Source organism: Rhinolophus sinicus, chromosome 12, assembly GCF_057876585.1.
Source record: "Rhinolophus sinicus isolate RSI-liver-muscle chromosome 12, RSI-T2T, whole genome shotgun sequence".
Taxonomy (NCBI): domain Eukaryota; kingdom Metazoa; phylum Chordata; class Mammalia; order Chiroptera; family Rhinolophidae; genus Rhinolophus; species Rhinolophus sinicus.
The window spans coordinates 23,016,196-23,033,982 of NC_142512.1; the positions used below are offsets into that span (position 1 = coordinate 23,016,196).

General features: G+C 39.4%; 1 protein-coding gene and 1 non-coding gene across 5 annotated transcripts in view; one reads left to right on the forward strand and one right to left on the reverse strand.

Annotated features, from left to right (window-relative positions):
• CRLF3 (cytokine receptor like factor 3) overlaps nucleotides 1-17,787 on the reverse strand; it is a 59,640-nt gene that overhangs the window by 36,065 nt on the left and 5,788 nt on the right. For 2 of the 4 annotated variants that reach the window (XM_088802058.1, XM_074320096.2), the window contains 3 exons: nucleotides 4,623-4,830; nucleotides 2,190-2,277; nucleotides 1,517-1,694 (listed from right to left, as the gene is read on the reverse strand). In XM_088802058.1, coding sequence (XP_088658184.1) covers nucleotides 1,517-1,694; nucleotides 2,190-2,277; nucleotides 4,623-4,830 — 474 coding nt within the window. Of the gene's footprint in view, nucleotides 1-1,516; nucleotides 1,695-2,189; nucleotides 2,278-4,622; nucleotides 4,831-16,591; nucleotides 16,822-17,787 lie in introns of those variants that run through there. The other 2 variants (XM_088802059.1, XM_019750708.3) reach the window with 2 other exon arrangements.
• Nucleotides 1,079-1,188, forward strand: LOC148756488 (U6 spliceosomal RNA). Its single transcript, XR_016018095.1, has one exon. It is a non-coding gene; the product is annotated as a U6 spliceosomal RNA (small nuclear RNA).

The window sequence follows — 17,787 nt, forward strand, 5'->3', positions numbered from 1 at the left end:
GCTCTAATGCATCTTTTGGAGCAAAAATTAATATAAGACTCGGTATTATATTTTATTTTATTATATTATATTATATTATATTATATTATATTATATTATATTATATTATATAAGACTGGGTCTTATATTATAGTAAAATAAGACCGGGTCTTATATTAATTTTTGCTCCAAAAGACGCATTAGAGCTGATTGTCTGGCTAGGTCTGATTTTCAGGGAAACAGGGTATAACGAAGAGAGTATTAATAACAAGAATATATAAAGAACTCCTCAAAATTAATAGAAGACAAACTACCCAATAGGAAAATGGGCAAAGAAACAAATAAGTATTCTAAAGTATAGTAAGCAGTAAAAAAATATTAAAATATTCCACCAAACCTGTAATATGGAAAATGCAATGTAAAACCACAATGAGGTACCATATTGGCAACAATATAAAGTCTGACAATGCCAAGTATTGGTCAGGATGCAGAGTAAGAGGAACTCCTAACTGCTGGTGGAAGGATATACTGTTACAATCACTTTGGAAAGAGTTCAGTATTATCTAGTACAGATCTAATACTCTAAGACTTACTACTCTAAGACTCTAAAGTATATACTTTAGAAAAAATCTTACACATGTGCACAAGGAAACATGAATAATGCTTATTTTAAAAAAACTGGAAACAACTGTAGGTCCACTGATAGGCAAAAAAATAAAATGGGATAAGAGTCCTTGTTTTGAACCAACAAAAGCATCTCTACTTCTTTCTTCTATACAAGGCTTCATTAAAAAAAATTCCATTCAAAAAAATAGTTTCCAGAAGCTGAGCACCCCCCTCTGAATGATGTGTTTGTCAACAGCCAAGATACTATGTATGACTCAAGTGGACAGAGTTTCTATCTAAAATATGTCAACTCATCTACATAATTGATTTAATACACAAAATCTTACACAAAATCCTCAGCCATGCTGAGAGTGTGAAGAAACCATACTTTAGAAATTTTACTTCAGAGGTATTAGTTGAGTGTTGAACAGAAACATATCAGATGCCCAATATTGACTATCATCATTTGAATTTTCTATTAAAAGAGAAATGGGTGCTCGCTTCGGCAGCACATATACTAAAAAAATTGGAACGATACAGAGAAGATTAGCATGGCCCCTGCGCAAGGATGACACGCAAATTCGTGAAGCGTTCCATATTTAAAAAAAAAAAAAAAAAAAAAAAAAAAAAAAAAAAAAGAGAGAGAAATGGGAGCAATCTTTAACTCACTAAGAGTTAAAGTTTGAGAGATATGTGATGGAAACAATGTTGTGATCCAGGGTTTTTAAAAAGAACCTTCAAAACTGTTAGTCTCAAACTGTTAGAGCTACTTCAGTTCCAGTTCCCTGTGACTTTATCTTAATTGTAAAGCCAAAGGGACTTTTGTTTATGAAGAAAATATTCACAGACAGTTAATAAAAGAAACTTTTTAAAGGCCCCAAACCTCAAATCCATAATGTTGAAGTCATTTCTAGGATTCTGAATTACGTACCTTACACCATCGCACAATGATGCCTCCAGGTTTCTCGATTAGTTCTTCTATCTGTACTGGTGGGCGAGATGCTACTGTTCCATGCTTAAAAATGTGGTCTTTCACTATGTTAAGAACTGAGTCATCCAACTGCGCAGATAAACAAGGCACATCGACCAGTAAAGGCACTTCTGGTAAGCTGAGGAAACAAAGCTCATGTGTTTATGAGGCTTTTAGCTGAAACTTAAAAATACAAGAAATATTTCAGCTCAGTCACATACTACTATTGATAATAAGGACGCGGAAGCTCCCAGTAAATGGCAGTGGGGGCTTTGCAAGATGCTACATAAAGATTCTCTTCCCCAGACAATATAAGTAAGAAGATAAAAGGTTCGTAGGATCACAGTTGTTAAGTGTACACCAAAAAAAGACCTGTTTTACTGAGCTGTGACTCACTTTCAATGTTATGTTCAGAATTTTTAAAATTTAACAATTCTTTTATACCAGAATTGAAGAAAACCTATAGTAATACTATACCAAAGATTACAATCACAACTATTTCATATTAGTAATACTGGCAATGAGCAGTGAAACCTTGAAAAATATATTCTCTGTCTCCCTTAATCAGAATCTTTAAGGGGAGGGTGAGCAGATAGTTTAAATGCTTAAAAGCCCCAGAGGCACTAACTCTTACCTGTCCAACTGAATGTGTGAGGCCTTTTTGGTAAAGTTCCACAGTTTTTCATTCTGTTCTCCTACACCACCAAGAAGGGCAATTTCACCTACAATCAGGAACAAGAGAACCAGAACAGTGAAAAATTGTCACATTATAAGTAATCAACACTGGTAGGTCTCCGGTTTTCTTGCAAACAATTCTTCAGTGATGCCACGGTCAAATTCCCCAAAAGTAAAACCAGACACTATTTTAGAAGTGAGTCTAAGGCTCTAAGGTTAAGCTCAAGAGGAAAAGGGGTATACCGTGTATATAAAAGGGGTACACAGAGATGTATACTCTGCTCCATACAAGGAAATCTGGTTTATCAAAACAATTGTATGCAAAGCTGAAGGCCCAGGGCCCTTTTCCGTCTGCCCTACGGAAATTTGATCAAATCCAAGAGGAGCCAGTACAACTATTACTCTGTCAGGAGTAAGAGGGCACGGGGCCTCATAAAACTAAGTGATACAGTTACGTTTTCCCAAAAGATTATCATACATGAGATGAGAAATTACTCAACAGAACAATAAAAAGAAAATGCTATAGAAAGGCATTTAAAAAAAATGACCAACTTCTCTGTCCTTCCACAGCCCTAAAGAACACCACCAGAGCTCTTTTCCATCCGAATGTGCTTTGGAGGTACTCATGTTTTTTGAGACAACATGACGTGACCTTCTCCCTCACCCAAAGGAAAACAGAGACACACTGAACACTGCCTCAAAATCCTCAAAAGTCCATAAATATGTTTTTATCCCTTGGGAAGGGAGGGGAAGGAGGAGAGGCAAAAGTCTGAAATTTAAAATATTTCTGAAGTCTCAAAACAAGTGAAGCATCCGATGCTGTAACAAACATGTATGTGCCTCCAAGGATTTCTTTTCTAAACTAAAACCATTTCTCAGTTCTTAGGGTGATGGGTGTGCACCCTGACCTATGCTGAACTGCTTCTGGGTTTGTTTCCAACTGGAAAGCCTCCAGGGAAGGACATTCTGTGGTCCTGCTAAAACAATGTTCTCCAAGGGACACTTATGGTCATGGGCCAATCAGCACTTCTCGTTGGAGAGAAGACAAAAATGTAATCAGCATGGAAAGATAACACGAGTACCAGAGTACCATACGCTACTTGAACCAAATAGGGGATTGATTTCCAGTTGGAGTGACACAGACACACAGCACTCAATCTGCAGAATGAATGATTTTCAATCTTCTTCCTTGGCTCTTCTTACCCCAGCTGCCCTTTAAATGTTGGTGTCCCTTAGGGTTCTGCCCTCTGCTGCCTTCTCTTCTCACATCATAGACTATCTCTTGATGATACTTATTCCCGTAGATTCAGATTTCATGCGTATGCCATTAACTGCCATTCTGACATCTCCAGGGATTAGCTCTCTCTGAAGCATCACATCCACATTCCCAACTACCTCCTGGCATCGTAAGTACTTCAAACTCAACATGCCCCAAATCGAATGTGTAAGTACCCACCAAAGCCCATCCTTTCTCCTTTGTTTCCTGTCATTAAAAGGTCCAGTTCACCCAGTTATCCCAAATAAAGCTGGTTATGGTCATCCTAAATCCTTCCCTTTCTCCTCCAACTTATATCCAGGCAATCACCAATAATCAACACTTACTGATCAGTAAAATCATCAATAATTCTATCTCTGAAAAATCGTAAAACCAGCTCTGCCTCATCTTCACCTGTCACTGCCCTCGTTGTTTCCTATCTAGATTGCTGCCATAATTTTCTAATCAGTCTCTTTTACCTCCAGTCTAACAACCCCAAATCCAGTCTCCAAACTGTAGGCAGTTTGTTTGTTTTCAATGCAGATCTGACTGTGTAACTCTGCTGCGTGAAATACTTCAAAAGATACCTGATACGTCATTCACTTCCCTCGTGATGTTACTTCTGTTCCCAGTCATGCTGGTATCTCCTTTCCTTCCCTTGCTCTGCTTGATGAATGTCTTCAAGCCTCCACGGAACGCCTCCTACAGAAAGCTATCCTCCACTCTTCCCGAGTTAAGTACTGCCCCTGCTGTGCTCCCAAAAAGTCTCAGATCTCTTTCAGGATGTCTGCCTCTCTCACGTGTGAACCCCCAAAGGGCAGAATTTTTATTTAATGTACCTGACAAAGACTTATGTGGAGGAAGGAAAGGGGGGAGGGAGGGAGGAAGGAAAGGAAAGGAAGAAGGAAGACAGCAAGGTACAAGATCTGGACATGTTTCAAACAATAATAATTAACACTTTAATTGCACTTACCCTGGGTCACCTCATTGTTTACCTGTCATCCTATATTACAAACTGTTCCAAGGTAGGAACATTCTAAGCACCCCACAGATGGCAATAAGCCTGCCAGTATCCTGAGACATCAGCAAAGTGTCAATCTGAACTGGCCACATTTATTAGGTTCCCTGGACTCCCACCTTCTTGGACCAAGTCCGCTGCAGTGTTAACTCCGTGCTCTATGAGCTTCTGGCAGTCATCTAGTGGCTTAATGGTCTCTTGTTCAATGCTGTCCACCTCTTGCAAAAGGGTCACCAATCGCTCATCCAGGAGCTTTCCAAGGGTTCCCTTTAGATCGTTAAAATGCTGTTTGAGGACATCTCTTGTCTGTGATGCACTCTCTTTGATCTGATAAAAAAATAACATAAAAACTCAGAATCAGAATTGCTACAAATGGTTAATCCACAAGCATCACCAATAATCATGTCAAGGTACTAGACAACCATCATCTTTGATTCATTGATAAACCAAATGTGATTCATTTGCACCGACTTGCACAGGATCGGCCTCAGGTGAGACAGAATGGGCTCAAACCCCGGTTCCATCATTCACAAACTGTGTCAGTGTGGTCAGATTAATCAGGCAATCCAAGCCTTAAGTTCATTATTTCTCTAGTGAATATAATAATGCTTACTTCATGGAGTTGCTGCGAGGATTAAATAAAAATAATCTATATTGCACTTGGTAAAACAATTGGCACACTGTTGCTTGCAATAAATAAATGTTAGAAAGTATTATCTGTACAAAATAGTTCTTAGCAATAGTTCATTTCAGTACAAAAGAATTTTAAGATGGGAGGGGATTACAATTCATTTTACTGAAAAGAAGTAAAGAAATGGTAGATTAGAAATCCATGATACAAAAAAAAAATCAACTCATGGATAAAATGTCCTCATTAGACCAAAAGAAAACCAAGAATCTATTTAAAATCCAAAGATCCTCACAGGAGGCAGAAAATGTTCATGAAAAACACACTTCTGGGACAATGACTTAAATCTTTCTTGAGTCATGGTCCACTTTGCAAATCTCACTGAGAGGTTTACAGACCCTCTTCTGAGAAAATTGAGTAATCCACACCCTAAAGAAATTTATTCAATTACAGAGGTTACGAATTGCCTTAGATCCCAATCATGGCTGGCCTGGAGCAGTAATTCTGAGACGTGGTTTGCACAGGCTATCTGTTATAATTCAGATTGCAGGGCTCCATCCCAGACCCGCTGAACTGGAAGCCTGGAGGAGAGGCTGGGGGACCATATGGACGGAGTTCCTGCTTTTCACAAGCACACCTGTGATTCTGCAGCCCATACTTTGAGAAACACTGCCTTAGTTCCTAGAGCCAGATAAAGAACTGCTGTTCTAAGAGATATGACAAGAAAACCTTTACATCTCTCACATAGTTTGAAAGCAAATCAGTTATCTACACAGACACCAGATTTTTCTCTTTTTTTAAGAATACAGATAACCACACAATTTACTTTGTGTCACTTAACAGGGAAATTCTAACTATAAGCCAAACACTCAGTTGAGTTAAAGCAAACACATACTTTATTTTGCAGATACTATCATATTAGTTTCATATGACATATCATGTTTACTATCCTAACTCTTTTGCTAACTTTGTCTTAGGAAGAGTGTCTATAGTCCAAGAAAAATCCACCAAGAAAGACTATATCAAAACATGGATAAAGCACAATATTTCAACAGTTAATAGAGAAATTAGGAAACTTTCTATTTATTCTCTAACACTAAATTTGAAAAGCAGAATACAAAATTGTTTCACAGAAATGTCCACAACCACAAAGGTAAAAGATGCCCAAGGACAACAAATAAATTTAAAAACAAAAAACAAAAAAACAAAAAGCAGTTTGCTTGGTGCAGTGGACAGATCAGACACAATTTTTTCTCCTTTTGAGATGAATGTAAATTACAATGAATGATAGGTGTGTAGTTAAGTATAAGAATTCCTTAAATCATAAAGGAGAAATTCTAAACTAAGTTTAATTGTTAACTAATCTCTGAAAAGTTACTAAAGAACTTCTATAAAATAAACCCAAATCAAAGTTTAAAAAAAGGGGGGAGAGGCATACTCAAAATGTACTTGATTTGGTTCATCACTCAACTGTGGGGTCCTTCAGAATTGGGCCCTAACATACCAGCACCTGGCAAGTAAATGCTGTTGAATAAAAATGAAGTTAATCACATGTGCTTTTAAGGCCTTTTCAAAAGAACCAGGAAGAGACTGCCTTATGATTTTGATATATCACCTGGAATATTGTTAGAAATGCAGAAAATCTCAGACCTCACCCAGAACTACTGAATCAAAACCTACACTTTTAACAAGATCCCCAGCTGACTCAAACAGACCTTCCAAGTACCAGAATAAGTGAAGACAACATATCAAAGCACTGTAATGCAGCTCGCACCCCCACTACCAAGAGGAAATTCTGCAGTTGACAATGATACCAGCGAGGTCCTGTCTTACTCTCTAACGGATACGGCACACACAGGAAGTGCATTGGTTAGGTAAAGTCAATTTCCTCTTTAGAAAGAATTCAAAAGCTCCTTCAGCTTTTGCAGGGCCTGTGTTTTGTTTTTGTTTCAGAACCTCAGAAAAAAAGGAAGTATGTGAACACAAAGCAGTGAGAGGGCCAGGGAAGGGAGAATCCATTTCCAAATCCACCTCCTGCACTTTCATTGTAAATTTGGTCCCTTTTGTTCATAGACTCCCAACCACTGAGGCTTCAAACTTGATACGACTGTGGCATCATTTTCGTGTCTCTGAAATAGTTTGTAATTTAAAGCCTCAGTCACCTTTTAATCCAATCATGTAACTCATCAAGTTCATTTGCTTGGCTTTATGAACATTTTAAAAATGCAAACTTCACTGCTGAGTGAATTTGTTCCTATTTGACGTGGTACCGTGGTCCAATGTGTTCACGGTTAGCTCAGTAAACCTTCACAACAACTCTGAGAAGTGGGTTTGTATTGTTCTTGTTGCAGAAAGTGAAGCTCAGAGAAGTCAAATAACTTCCCCAAGGCTACCCAGTGCCAAAAACAGTCTGACTCCAAGGACCGCGGTCTTTCCACTGCACCGAACTGTTTAGTACTTACAGGTCCCACTTGAAAACGTTCCCAGGTAAACCTGTAAATTATGTATTGACTGAGTCACCTCTTGCTGTGACATGTATTTCTTGTCCTTGCAGGAAGAATCCAGTCAGCCCCAAATGCTACCTAGCCATTCTCTGGCAAAACAATGCTGATGGTTTGTAACAAAGTAGATTTAAGAAGAATATAAATGATACACAACTCGAGGACTCAAAAAGGAAACTGATATACATTATTCATGCTGATTAATAATATTCTGAACTGATTTTCCACTAACATCTTTACTGTTAACAGACCATTAACACTTATTTACAAAGTTTCCACTGCAGTTGAATCTAATCCCAAAACATCTGTATTATTCGTTTTAACATGAGGATGAGTTCACAAAATGCCAAAAAGTCATCAAGTTTATACATCAATACCAAGCCATGCAAAAGCCTAGTAAATATATACTTCACACACAACATTGTGTATGTGTATATACATACACACTTATATGTGTATGTGTATATATATATATACATACACACATATATGTGTATGTATATATATATATACATATATACTCGAAGACAACATTGACTGATACATTTTCCTCCAGAGTTTAGCTACTAAAAAGTCATAAAACCTATGTAGAATCTGATTTAAGACATCTCTAGTCCTAAGAGGCAATATACAGTTGCTATATCAATATAAAAAATAGAATAATAATAATAGAATAGAACATATATTTCAGGAAATTAAGTAACTGGAATCTCCTCTATCTTCTCTAAAATAGGCATTTTCATGACTTTATAGAAGAATTTTTATCTCCCAAGTTTAGTCTAAGAATTTATTTTCTCAATTGTTTTGCTAGTAGGAAACTATAGCTATTTTAAAATTAGAGACCTGGCTTTAAAAACACTACTAGCTAACAAGAACATAGTGATCAAAAATGAAAGACAAAAATATTAAAATAGTCAAGTGAAATTGAAGAAGCTAACCAGTGTTTCTTCTCAGTTCATATGAAATGTACAGCATTAGCTATTTGTCCTCACACTGATACCAAGACATCACTCATTAAAACACTGATAATAATGATAGTAGTAACAACAATACAGTAAGAGCTATCATCCGCTGAACAGCTACTGTGTGCCCGGTACATCTATCCATGGTCTCATTTAAATTCTACCACAACCCAATGAAGAAAGCCTCTGTGGATGAGTCACACATAGGAGTCAGAGAGATGAACTTGTCCACATCAGAAAGCTAGTGAAGCGGCAGAGAATTCGAACCATCTGATTCATGTAGGGACTTGTGAGTGCTGCTACATTCCCTTCTTACCTCTCTTACGGTTAGGATTTTTTTTTTTTTAATGCTTATTTGGAAAACTTTCCAAAAAATCTGTATTATAGGATTTGATAATCTGTTACATTAGTGGCCTCCAAAGAACCACGAGCCACACCTCTTAGTACTCATACCCTTGTCTAGTCCTCTCCCTTAGAGTATAGGCTGGGCCTGTGACCAGCAGCAACACAGCTAGAGAATGGCACTGATGCTGTGTCAGTTCTAAGCCTCAGCCTTAGTAAGAAGACCTGGCAACTTCTGTTCTGCACTTTTGGGGTCCTGAGTCACCATATAAGAAGTATGTCTATCTTTCTGGAGAGAGTAAGTGGAAGGGGGTAAGAATGGGAAGGGTAGGAGGAAAAGAGATTAGCATCCAGTGCCAGCCATGCCAGCATTCCAATGGTGTCCTGCTGCCACTAAAGCCCCGAACAGGTAAGCAAACATTCTGTCTTGAACATTCCAGCCTCAGCTGCCATCTGATTGCAATTACATGAGTGCTGTGAGCAAAATCAGGAGAAATGGCCAACTAAGCACCAGTCAATCCCCAGAATAACAAGCAAATAAAATGACTGCTTTTTAAGCTGTTGTGCCTGGCATAATTCATTATGTAGCAACAAATAACCAAATCACATGATAAAACAAATGTTTAATTCTTGATTAATGAATAGGACGCGTATAATCAAGACCACAAACAACCTAAAAAGAATGCAAAATTACACCCACACGATTCATAAAGGCACTCATTCAGTATTAATTGATGCCAGTATGTTCCAGGAACTGGGGTTACAAAGACAAATAAGGAATGGTCCTGACCTCAAAAAACTGTCATTCTGATAGAGATAGTTGCATGCTCACGTAACTATAATAAAATGTAGTACTAAGTTCTTATATGAGTGGGATACCCACAAACTGCCATCAGAGCTCAAAAAGGGCATTCTCGGGGCCGGCCCGGTGGCTCATGCGGTTAGAGCTCCATGCTCCTAACTCCGAAGGCTGCCGGTTCGATTCCCACATGGGCCAGTGGGCTCTCAACCACAAGGTTGCTGGTTCAATTCCTCGAGTCCCGCAAGGGATGGTGGGCAGCGCCCCTGCAACTAAGATTGAACACGGCACCTTGAGCTGAGCTGCCTCCCGGATGGCTCAGTTAGTTAGAGCGCATCCTCTCAACCATAAGGTTTCCAGTTTGATTCCTCGAGTCCCGCAAGGGATGGTGGGCTGCGCCCCCTCCAACTAGCAACGGCAACTGGACCTGGAGCTGAGCTGCGCCCTCCACAACTAAGACTGAAAGGACAACAACTTGACTTGGAAAAAGGTTCTGGAAGTATATTGTTCCCCAATAAAGTCCTGTTCCCCTTCCCCAATAAAATCTTAAAAAAAAAAAAAATTAATTCACATAGAATACATTTTTTTAAAAAAGGGCATTCTTCTGGGAAACAGAGTCGGAGACATTTAAAGAATAGTTGCCAGTTAGAGAAGTAGAGGATGTCATCTTGAATAACAATAATATTTAGGGGTTTATTATTACGGCTAACATTTATGAAGCACTTTGTATGCCCCTGACACTGTGCTAAGCATTTTCAATACATTTCTCATTTTAATTCCCACATTGGCCAGTAAAGTAGGTACAATCCTTATCCTTATGGTACAGATAAGGACGGTGAGGATCAGGAAAGTTAAGTTTCTCGAGGTCTTATGGCTAATAGGGGCAAGTACTAACAAAGTAAAATAACTGCAAATAAGTGATTCATTGATATCCCTCACTAATAAAAGCACATCCTTACATCCGTTTCTGTTTCGCTTTTTAGATCACAAACTAGCCATATTATTTACCAGGCTTATAGTAATAAGAATAGTTCTCTATCAAAATAAGACATACGTAATAATTTGCATTGAAAACAATCTATACAGAAAAGAAATGGGCACCTCTGTGACACTCACACACTTTTAATTAACATCACTGATTTTAACATTATGCTTCAAAATGCTTGTTTTAATTCTCATCTATATCTTTCAAGTGAGTTTTGGATTCAACCAGCAGCTTTCAAAGTGTCATGTATAAAGACAATTTGTGAAAAGACTTATTTGGGAAAAGATGACTAAAAAGCCAATGTAAATAGTATATGTGGTGTTTTGCATGCAAATATTATGTGCAGCTTTTTTCCTGGTTGTTAATTATTTAGTATCGCTTCTACAGCTTGCTTCTAGCACTTTGGTGAACCTGAGTCAACAATACATTTCAGCCTACCACCAATAAATGCTCCGTAGGTAACTATGTAATAGACTCTATTCACCTCTGCATTAAAAATTAGAGGGCACATGGGAAATTTTCATAATAAATGCTTATGCTTGCTTATACTTGCTAACCAAAGGAGGAAAAAATGGATGTGAAGTTGCATACACAGTAGTCTCTCAATTTTTCAAAATGATATGTTTAGAAGGATATACCAAGGGCGGCTGGTTGGCTCAGTTGGCTAGAGCGCGGTGCTCATAACACCCAGGACGCTGGTTCGATTCCTACATGGGCCAGTGAGCTGCGCCCTCCACAACTAGATTGAAAACGACGACGTGACTTGGAGCTGAGCTGTGCCCTGCACAACTAGATTGAAAACAACGACTCCACAAATAGATTGAAAACAACGACTTGACTTGGAGCTGATGGGTCCTGGAAAAACACACTGTTCCCTAATATTCCCCAGTAAAAAATTTTGAAAAAAGAGGAAGGATACACCAAAATGTCAATAGTAGTTGTTTGTAAGGAGTAGAATCGTGGGTTATTTTTAAACTATTTCTTTCATCCATTCTTGGTTTTCGCCAGCTCTAGATTTAACCTTTTCTTAGAACACTATAATAGGGACATTTTAAGTACTACTGCAGTAACAAATTATTTCAAACAGATTTTTGGACTGTTTTGAAAATGGGTAACAGAAAGGGAAGTGGGAGATAAAAGAAGCAATAATAGCTTTCTTTTCTTTGCTGAGCTACTAAGACTTCCTGCCCTGGTTTTCTGAAATAACTTGTTTTTTTTTTTCACTGAGTTCTACATCTGTCCCAGTCTTTAACTAGTATGCTATGTGTTTTCAAGTCCTGTGGGAATAATAACCTATAGAGAACCTGGTTTTGTACATTAGAAATATCAACATTACTAGTTAAATCTTCAAGAAATTATATCTGAAATCAACTATCAAAAAATAGAAAACAAAATACTAAGAAAGACAAATGGTCACATTGCTGATGTTAAGACATGCTAGGACATCACCGGCTTGAGATTGTCAATTGTTCACGTGAATATTGTTGTACAATAATCTAACAAACCTATGATATTCCAAACTATGTTTTAATCTTCAGGACCAACCACAACAACTTATGACAACCCACCTGTGGTTTAGATTAACCTACAGACCTCAGTAGAGAGCTGATTAAGTGGTAATGATATACTCTAAAGCAAGTTTTAATGTGCCTACATACCACACCTGGCAATCTCATTCAAGTGCAGGTTATGATTCAGCAGGTCTGGGTGGGGCCTGATTCTTGCCTTCTTTACAAGCTCGCAGGTCACGATGCCACTGCTGCAGTCATGGACCACACTTGCAGTAAGGATCAAAGGGACACCACTGGCCAGTGCTGGGCAGGGTGCTCACCAAATAGTATCTTAATTAGTCCCAGGATCGGGCCCTTTACTCTGAAAACCCAGAGACTTGCTTTAGTCAATGCCCTGAGAGACATTGGTTCGCACTAACTAAAAGGCACATGAAGACTAACACATTCATTTCATAGAGTGAAATATAACTGTACACAGACTAGAATATTGGCATTTCTCACTGTAGGCACTTCCAGTACCTCAAACTTATCCCCCTTGGATAATGTACAAAGATGAAGTTTCTAGACCTGCAAAGCTTAAGGACTGGGCCTCAGCTTGTGGCAATGTCATCAAAGTCAACATAGCTGACTGGCCAGTTGACATCATCATGTGACATCTTGATCAGCTATCTCTACGTACAAAAAGCAGGAACACAAACCCTGTGGATATAAACGAGTGATGAAAAACACAATAGAAGTATAATCCAAAAATGAATGCATAAGAATTCAGGTTTTTGGGGCGCCCGGTTAGCTCAGTTGGCTATAGCACGGTGCTCTTAACACTAAGGTTGCTGGTTTGATCCCCACATGGACCACTGTGAGCTGCGCCCTCCACAACTAGATTGAAACAACTACTTGACTTGGAGCTGATGGGTCCTGGAAAAACACACTTAAATAAATAAAAGTTAACAAAAAAAAAAAAGAATTTAGGTTTTTAGGGGTAATAGTCTTTCCATCAAAGGAAAGAGTAAATCCAAGTGCAGTGATCTATTTAACAGACCACAGTATTTCTAGGACCTAAAAGAATCTTTGACTCACAGTAGGCACCTAATACATATTTATTGAGTGAATGAACAAATGAGTATTTAAAGAGAGTGGGAGTTAATTTCTTTGGTATTTACATCTTAGTACCAGGGATTCCAGGGAGCTATAGAGAACTATTCTTAATGATTTCAACATCAGTTAGGCCAGACTAGCTGTAAACATTATCTGATTTCCTGAAGAGGAGAATGTCTCACTAGCCTTTAACTTATTCAAACAGTAAGAGTTACAGACTACCCTTGCAGTCCTACACAGAACTTCCTTTTCTCTGAAGGCAGGGGGTAGGGTATAAATTTACCACAAGAGGAGAAACTGCTACACGCTGGCAGTTGTTTTTGACAGAATAAGTTAAAAGATGTTTACTCTTCCATCTAGACTTTCATAGACATGATTTCTTAATATAAGACAAATGTCATGAGAGATTTTTCTTTCCTTTTTTTTCTCATAAGTGATTTTTAAAGGGTAAGAAACAAAAGCAAAAAGTCTGCTGAGTTCCTGAAAAGGTTAAACAAAGAGTTACCGTAGTACCCAGCATTCCTAAGTATATATGTAGTAAAATAACTGAAAACATGTTCACATAAAAACTTGTACATGAATGTTTTTAGCAACATTATTCATAATAACCAAAAAGGGAAAATAACCCAAATTGTCTATCAACTGATGAATGGATAAATAAAATATGGTATAGCCATACAACGAATATTATTCAGCCATAAAAAGGAATGAAGTACTGATACATATTGAAACACAGATAAACCTTCAAAACATTATGCTAAATCAAGAAAGCCAGTCACAAGGAGCCACATGGTGTATGATTCCATCTTTATGAAATGTCCAGAATAAGCAAATCCAAATAGAGACTGAAAGCAATTTAGTGGTTGCCAGGAGTTTGGGGAGTGACAGCTAATGGGTATGGGTATAGGATTTCTTTTTGGAGTGATGAAAATGTTCTGGTATTAGATAGTGTTGATGGTTGCACAGCTTTGTGAATATACCAAAAACTGCTGAATTGTATACGTTAAGGCACAAATTTTATGGCATTTTAATTATCTCAATTAAAAAATGTATATATATATAAGCGGGGGTGGGAAAAAAAAATGTATATATAACCTCCCAAAATAAAATCAGGAAACAAAAAAATACACACAAAGGCGAGCATCCCTTCCTCCCTGCTTTTCTCATCCTTCCACCATGCAAAATCTTTGACTAAAAAGCCATATATTTTATGTAGTTATTCTAAAAATGACTGGAACCCTAAAAATATCCTAACCACCAAACAAAAGCAGCTGCTTATTTTGATAACATTTTTGTGACACAGATCTTCCTTAAAATGCCAAGTTGACAGAGGACTTATTCTACAAACCCAAACGTGTACAATCCACTTGAATTAGCTTTGAAGAGAGATGCCATTGTAACTGCACTGGCACAAAACACATTCCGGTTCACAAAAGAGAACTACATTATTACTCAGTCTAGTCAGAAGGCAATGCCATCAGAAACCAAGCTGTGATGGATGTTCTGTTAATGCTTTCTGTCTCAAGTCAGAGAATGGGCCTCAAAAATGAAACAAAAACCCATACTAAACTACACTATATTATCGGAAAGTACGTCCTGTATTTAATTATTGGATATAAAATTTAAAAGAGGATAGCTTTGGAAATTGAAAACTAAACCATTCAGGATGGGATCATACAAAAATTTTTAATACACTCAATATCCCAGCAGAAATTAATACGTACTAGTCCCAGGTACTAATAAGCTCATTCATTTAGTATCAACTCGACTGCTTCTTAATTGCTGATGCAGTTAAACAACAGTCCTGTTCACATATAAGATGTTTTAATTGGTTCAAACATGAGTCATTATAATAAGAGATACTTTAATCTCTTTTTAAACAATGTCCTAGATTTAGAACCTCTATTTCAAAATAGCAGAAGGAATAATGCAGATATTTTCAAATGAAAATCAAGATGACTACACTAGAAGGCCTTGAAAAGCATTCACTAAATCAAGACAACCATATCTAGGTTTTGCTCCTAAACTATGAATGATGCCTGGCCTATACCAGCTCTACAAGGATTTAAAAATAAATAAAACCTAAAGCATGTCGAGTATCCTTGATAATGATGTTTGAACATCCAAAGGCAGTTATCACAACACTGTTCTACCAGCTGTACATTTGCAGATTCTATGTAGCATGGGAGGTACTAGGATGACAACACAGATCAGTATCAAATGTGATGTAGAAAAAATCCCGCTCACTCAAATGATGAATGGATTCCCACTCACTCAAATGATTCCACTCAGATGGAATTCCACTCACTCAAAAAGCATTTATTAACCACCTATGTTAAGAGTAGTTTGGAAATTATCTGTCCTATCACACACTGGCAGTGGGTTATATCTTTTTCTATATATGTTCCAGGGTGTAGAGAAACCATGCGGCTTTCTTATATCTTTGAAGACCATGTCCCCAGGGGACAGATAACTGCTGTCACAAAGTATATTGAGCTTCTCCTTTCAGTATTCCTCTTTAAATCTGTTTTTCCATTTTCCTACACCTTTGGAGTCCATCCCTCCAGTATTTCATTTAATATTTTTCCGCCCTTCCAACACAGCTTCACCTTAAATTCTAACCATCTAGAATGGGGTTATGCTAAATGATTTTTTTTAAAATGCATTCAAGACGATATGAGATATTAAGTACTATTCTCAGGCATTAATCCCATTCATTTAGTGTTAACTCTACTGCTTCTCCACTCTCTCTGTCTCTCTCCAATCCTCGTCTTCCAACATCCATTTAGTTTCCACCTTTAGCCCTCCCGAAGTCACCACCCCTCGTTTTCCTCCGGCTCCCTAAAACTAGTTTCCACCCCCCAGGACACTTTTTCCCAAGAATTTCCACCTCCCCCTACTCTACTCAGTTATCACTACCCTCTGTGACGTCCTAGGGTTTTTCTCTGGTCCCTCATTCTCCCCAACCTCGGACCCCACCCTTATCCCCACCACTGCCCCGCACGATTTAGGGAACGCCCCCTCACACTCCCCCTGGATCCCCTAAACGTGTATCTTTCCCTTAAGACCCTCCCCCGCACCCGCACCCACTGTCCCCATTCCCAGAGCCCGCCAGATCTCCTCGCACCTTCAGAGCCTTTCCCCTTCTCCCTTCAGACTTTTTGGGCACTCCCACCTCTCGGAGCCCTCACGGCCCTCGCCCGCCCGCCGGGCATCGCGCTCGTCCCCCGGGCCCATAGCGCCCCTCCCGACGCGGCCCTCCGACCTGCCTCCGCGCCGCCTTCAGCCCCTGCAGTCTCTGGCCCAGCTCCCGCCGGTAGCTCTGCGCTGCCTCCACGTTCTCGCGGGCCTCCTGCAGCAGCAACTCGGGCTCCAGCTCCATCGCTCCCTCGTCCGGCCGCGCGGCCAGCGGCTGCGGGATCGATTCCTCACTGTCCCGGGCGCCGCCGAGCGGCCCAGCGAGGCCAAGCGCAGGCGGAAGCACCGCCCGCCCCGCCCCACCGCGGCCTTGATTGACAGCCGAGTTCGGGCGCTTCGCGATACAGTCTTCTGGGTCCCAGCGCCGCCCACCCCTCCGGCCCACCCGGCCTTCTCCTTGCTCCCGCGCGGTCCCCGGCCCGCGTCGTTAATGAGGTTACGCCTGGAGGCAGAGAAGGCTGTACACAACTGCACCTTACGAAGTGTTTCCCACATCTTATATCATTCTGGCGTCCTCGTATCTCTATTTCTCGGAGGAGGAAACCGTGGGGATTTCAACCCAGATGGCTCTTAAATCATCATTGTCCTACCTCCCTAGTAAATGAGCATCCCCAACAGCGGCAGGTATTTTAGAAGGTTACTATATAAAACAGGCACCACGCCTAGAGGGATCAGACAAGCACCCCACAACCCAGAAACTCGTAGTCTGATGAGGGAGCCAAGACAGGCCTAAGCGTTGACCAGCGGTAGGTACAGCAAGCCTGGTAGAAGTCCAGGACATGTGTTAGCAGACTTTTTTCTGTAGTAAAGGCCAGGTAGTAAAAATTTGGAGCTGTGCAGCCTATAAGGTCTCTGTTGTCTGCGAGACATAACGTCTCTGTTGCAACATGGTAAGTAAATGGGCGTTAACAGTATGCAAATAAAACTTTTTGGAAACTGAAATTTGAATTTCACATCATTTTCACGAGTTACAAAATATTCCTTGCAAATGTTTTCAACTCTTTTTATAAAGTAAAAACCATTCTTTGTTCAGGGGCCATAAAAATAAAAAAATATAAAAAAAACAGGAGGTGTGTCATTTTGGTCTTGGGCCATAGTTTGCTGACCTCTGGCCAAGGATGTTAGAACCGAATGTTGTCTCGGCCAGGAAACAGACAGAACGTGATTTGCTCAGGGTTACACAATGAATCTGTACCAAAGGCTAGATTCCAGTTTTCCTGGACCAGGTTAAAGCTCTGTCTACCACATTGTTTTGTGTTAAGC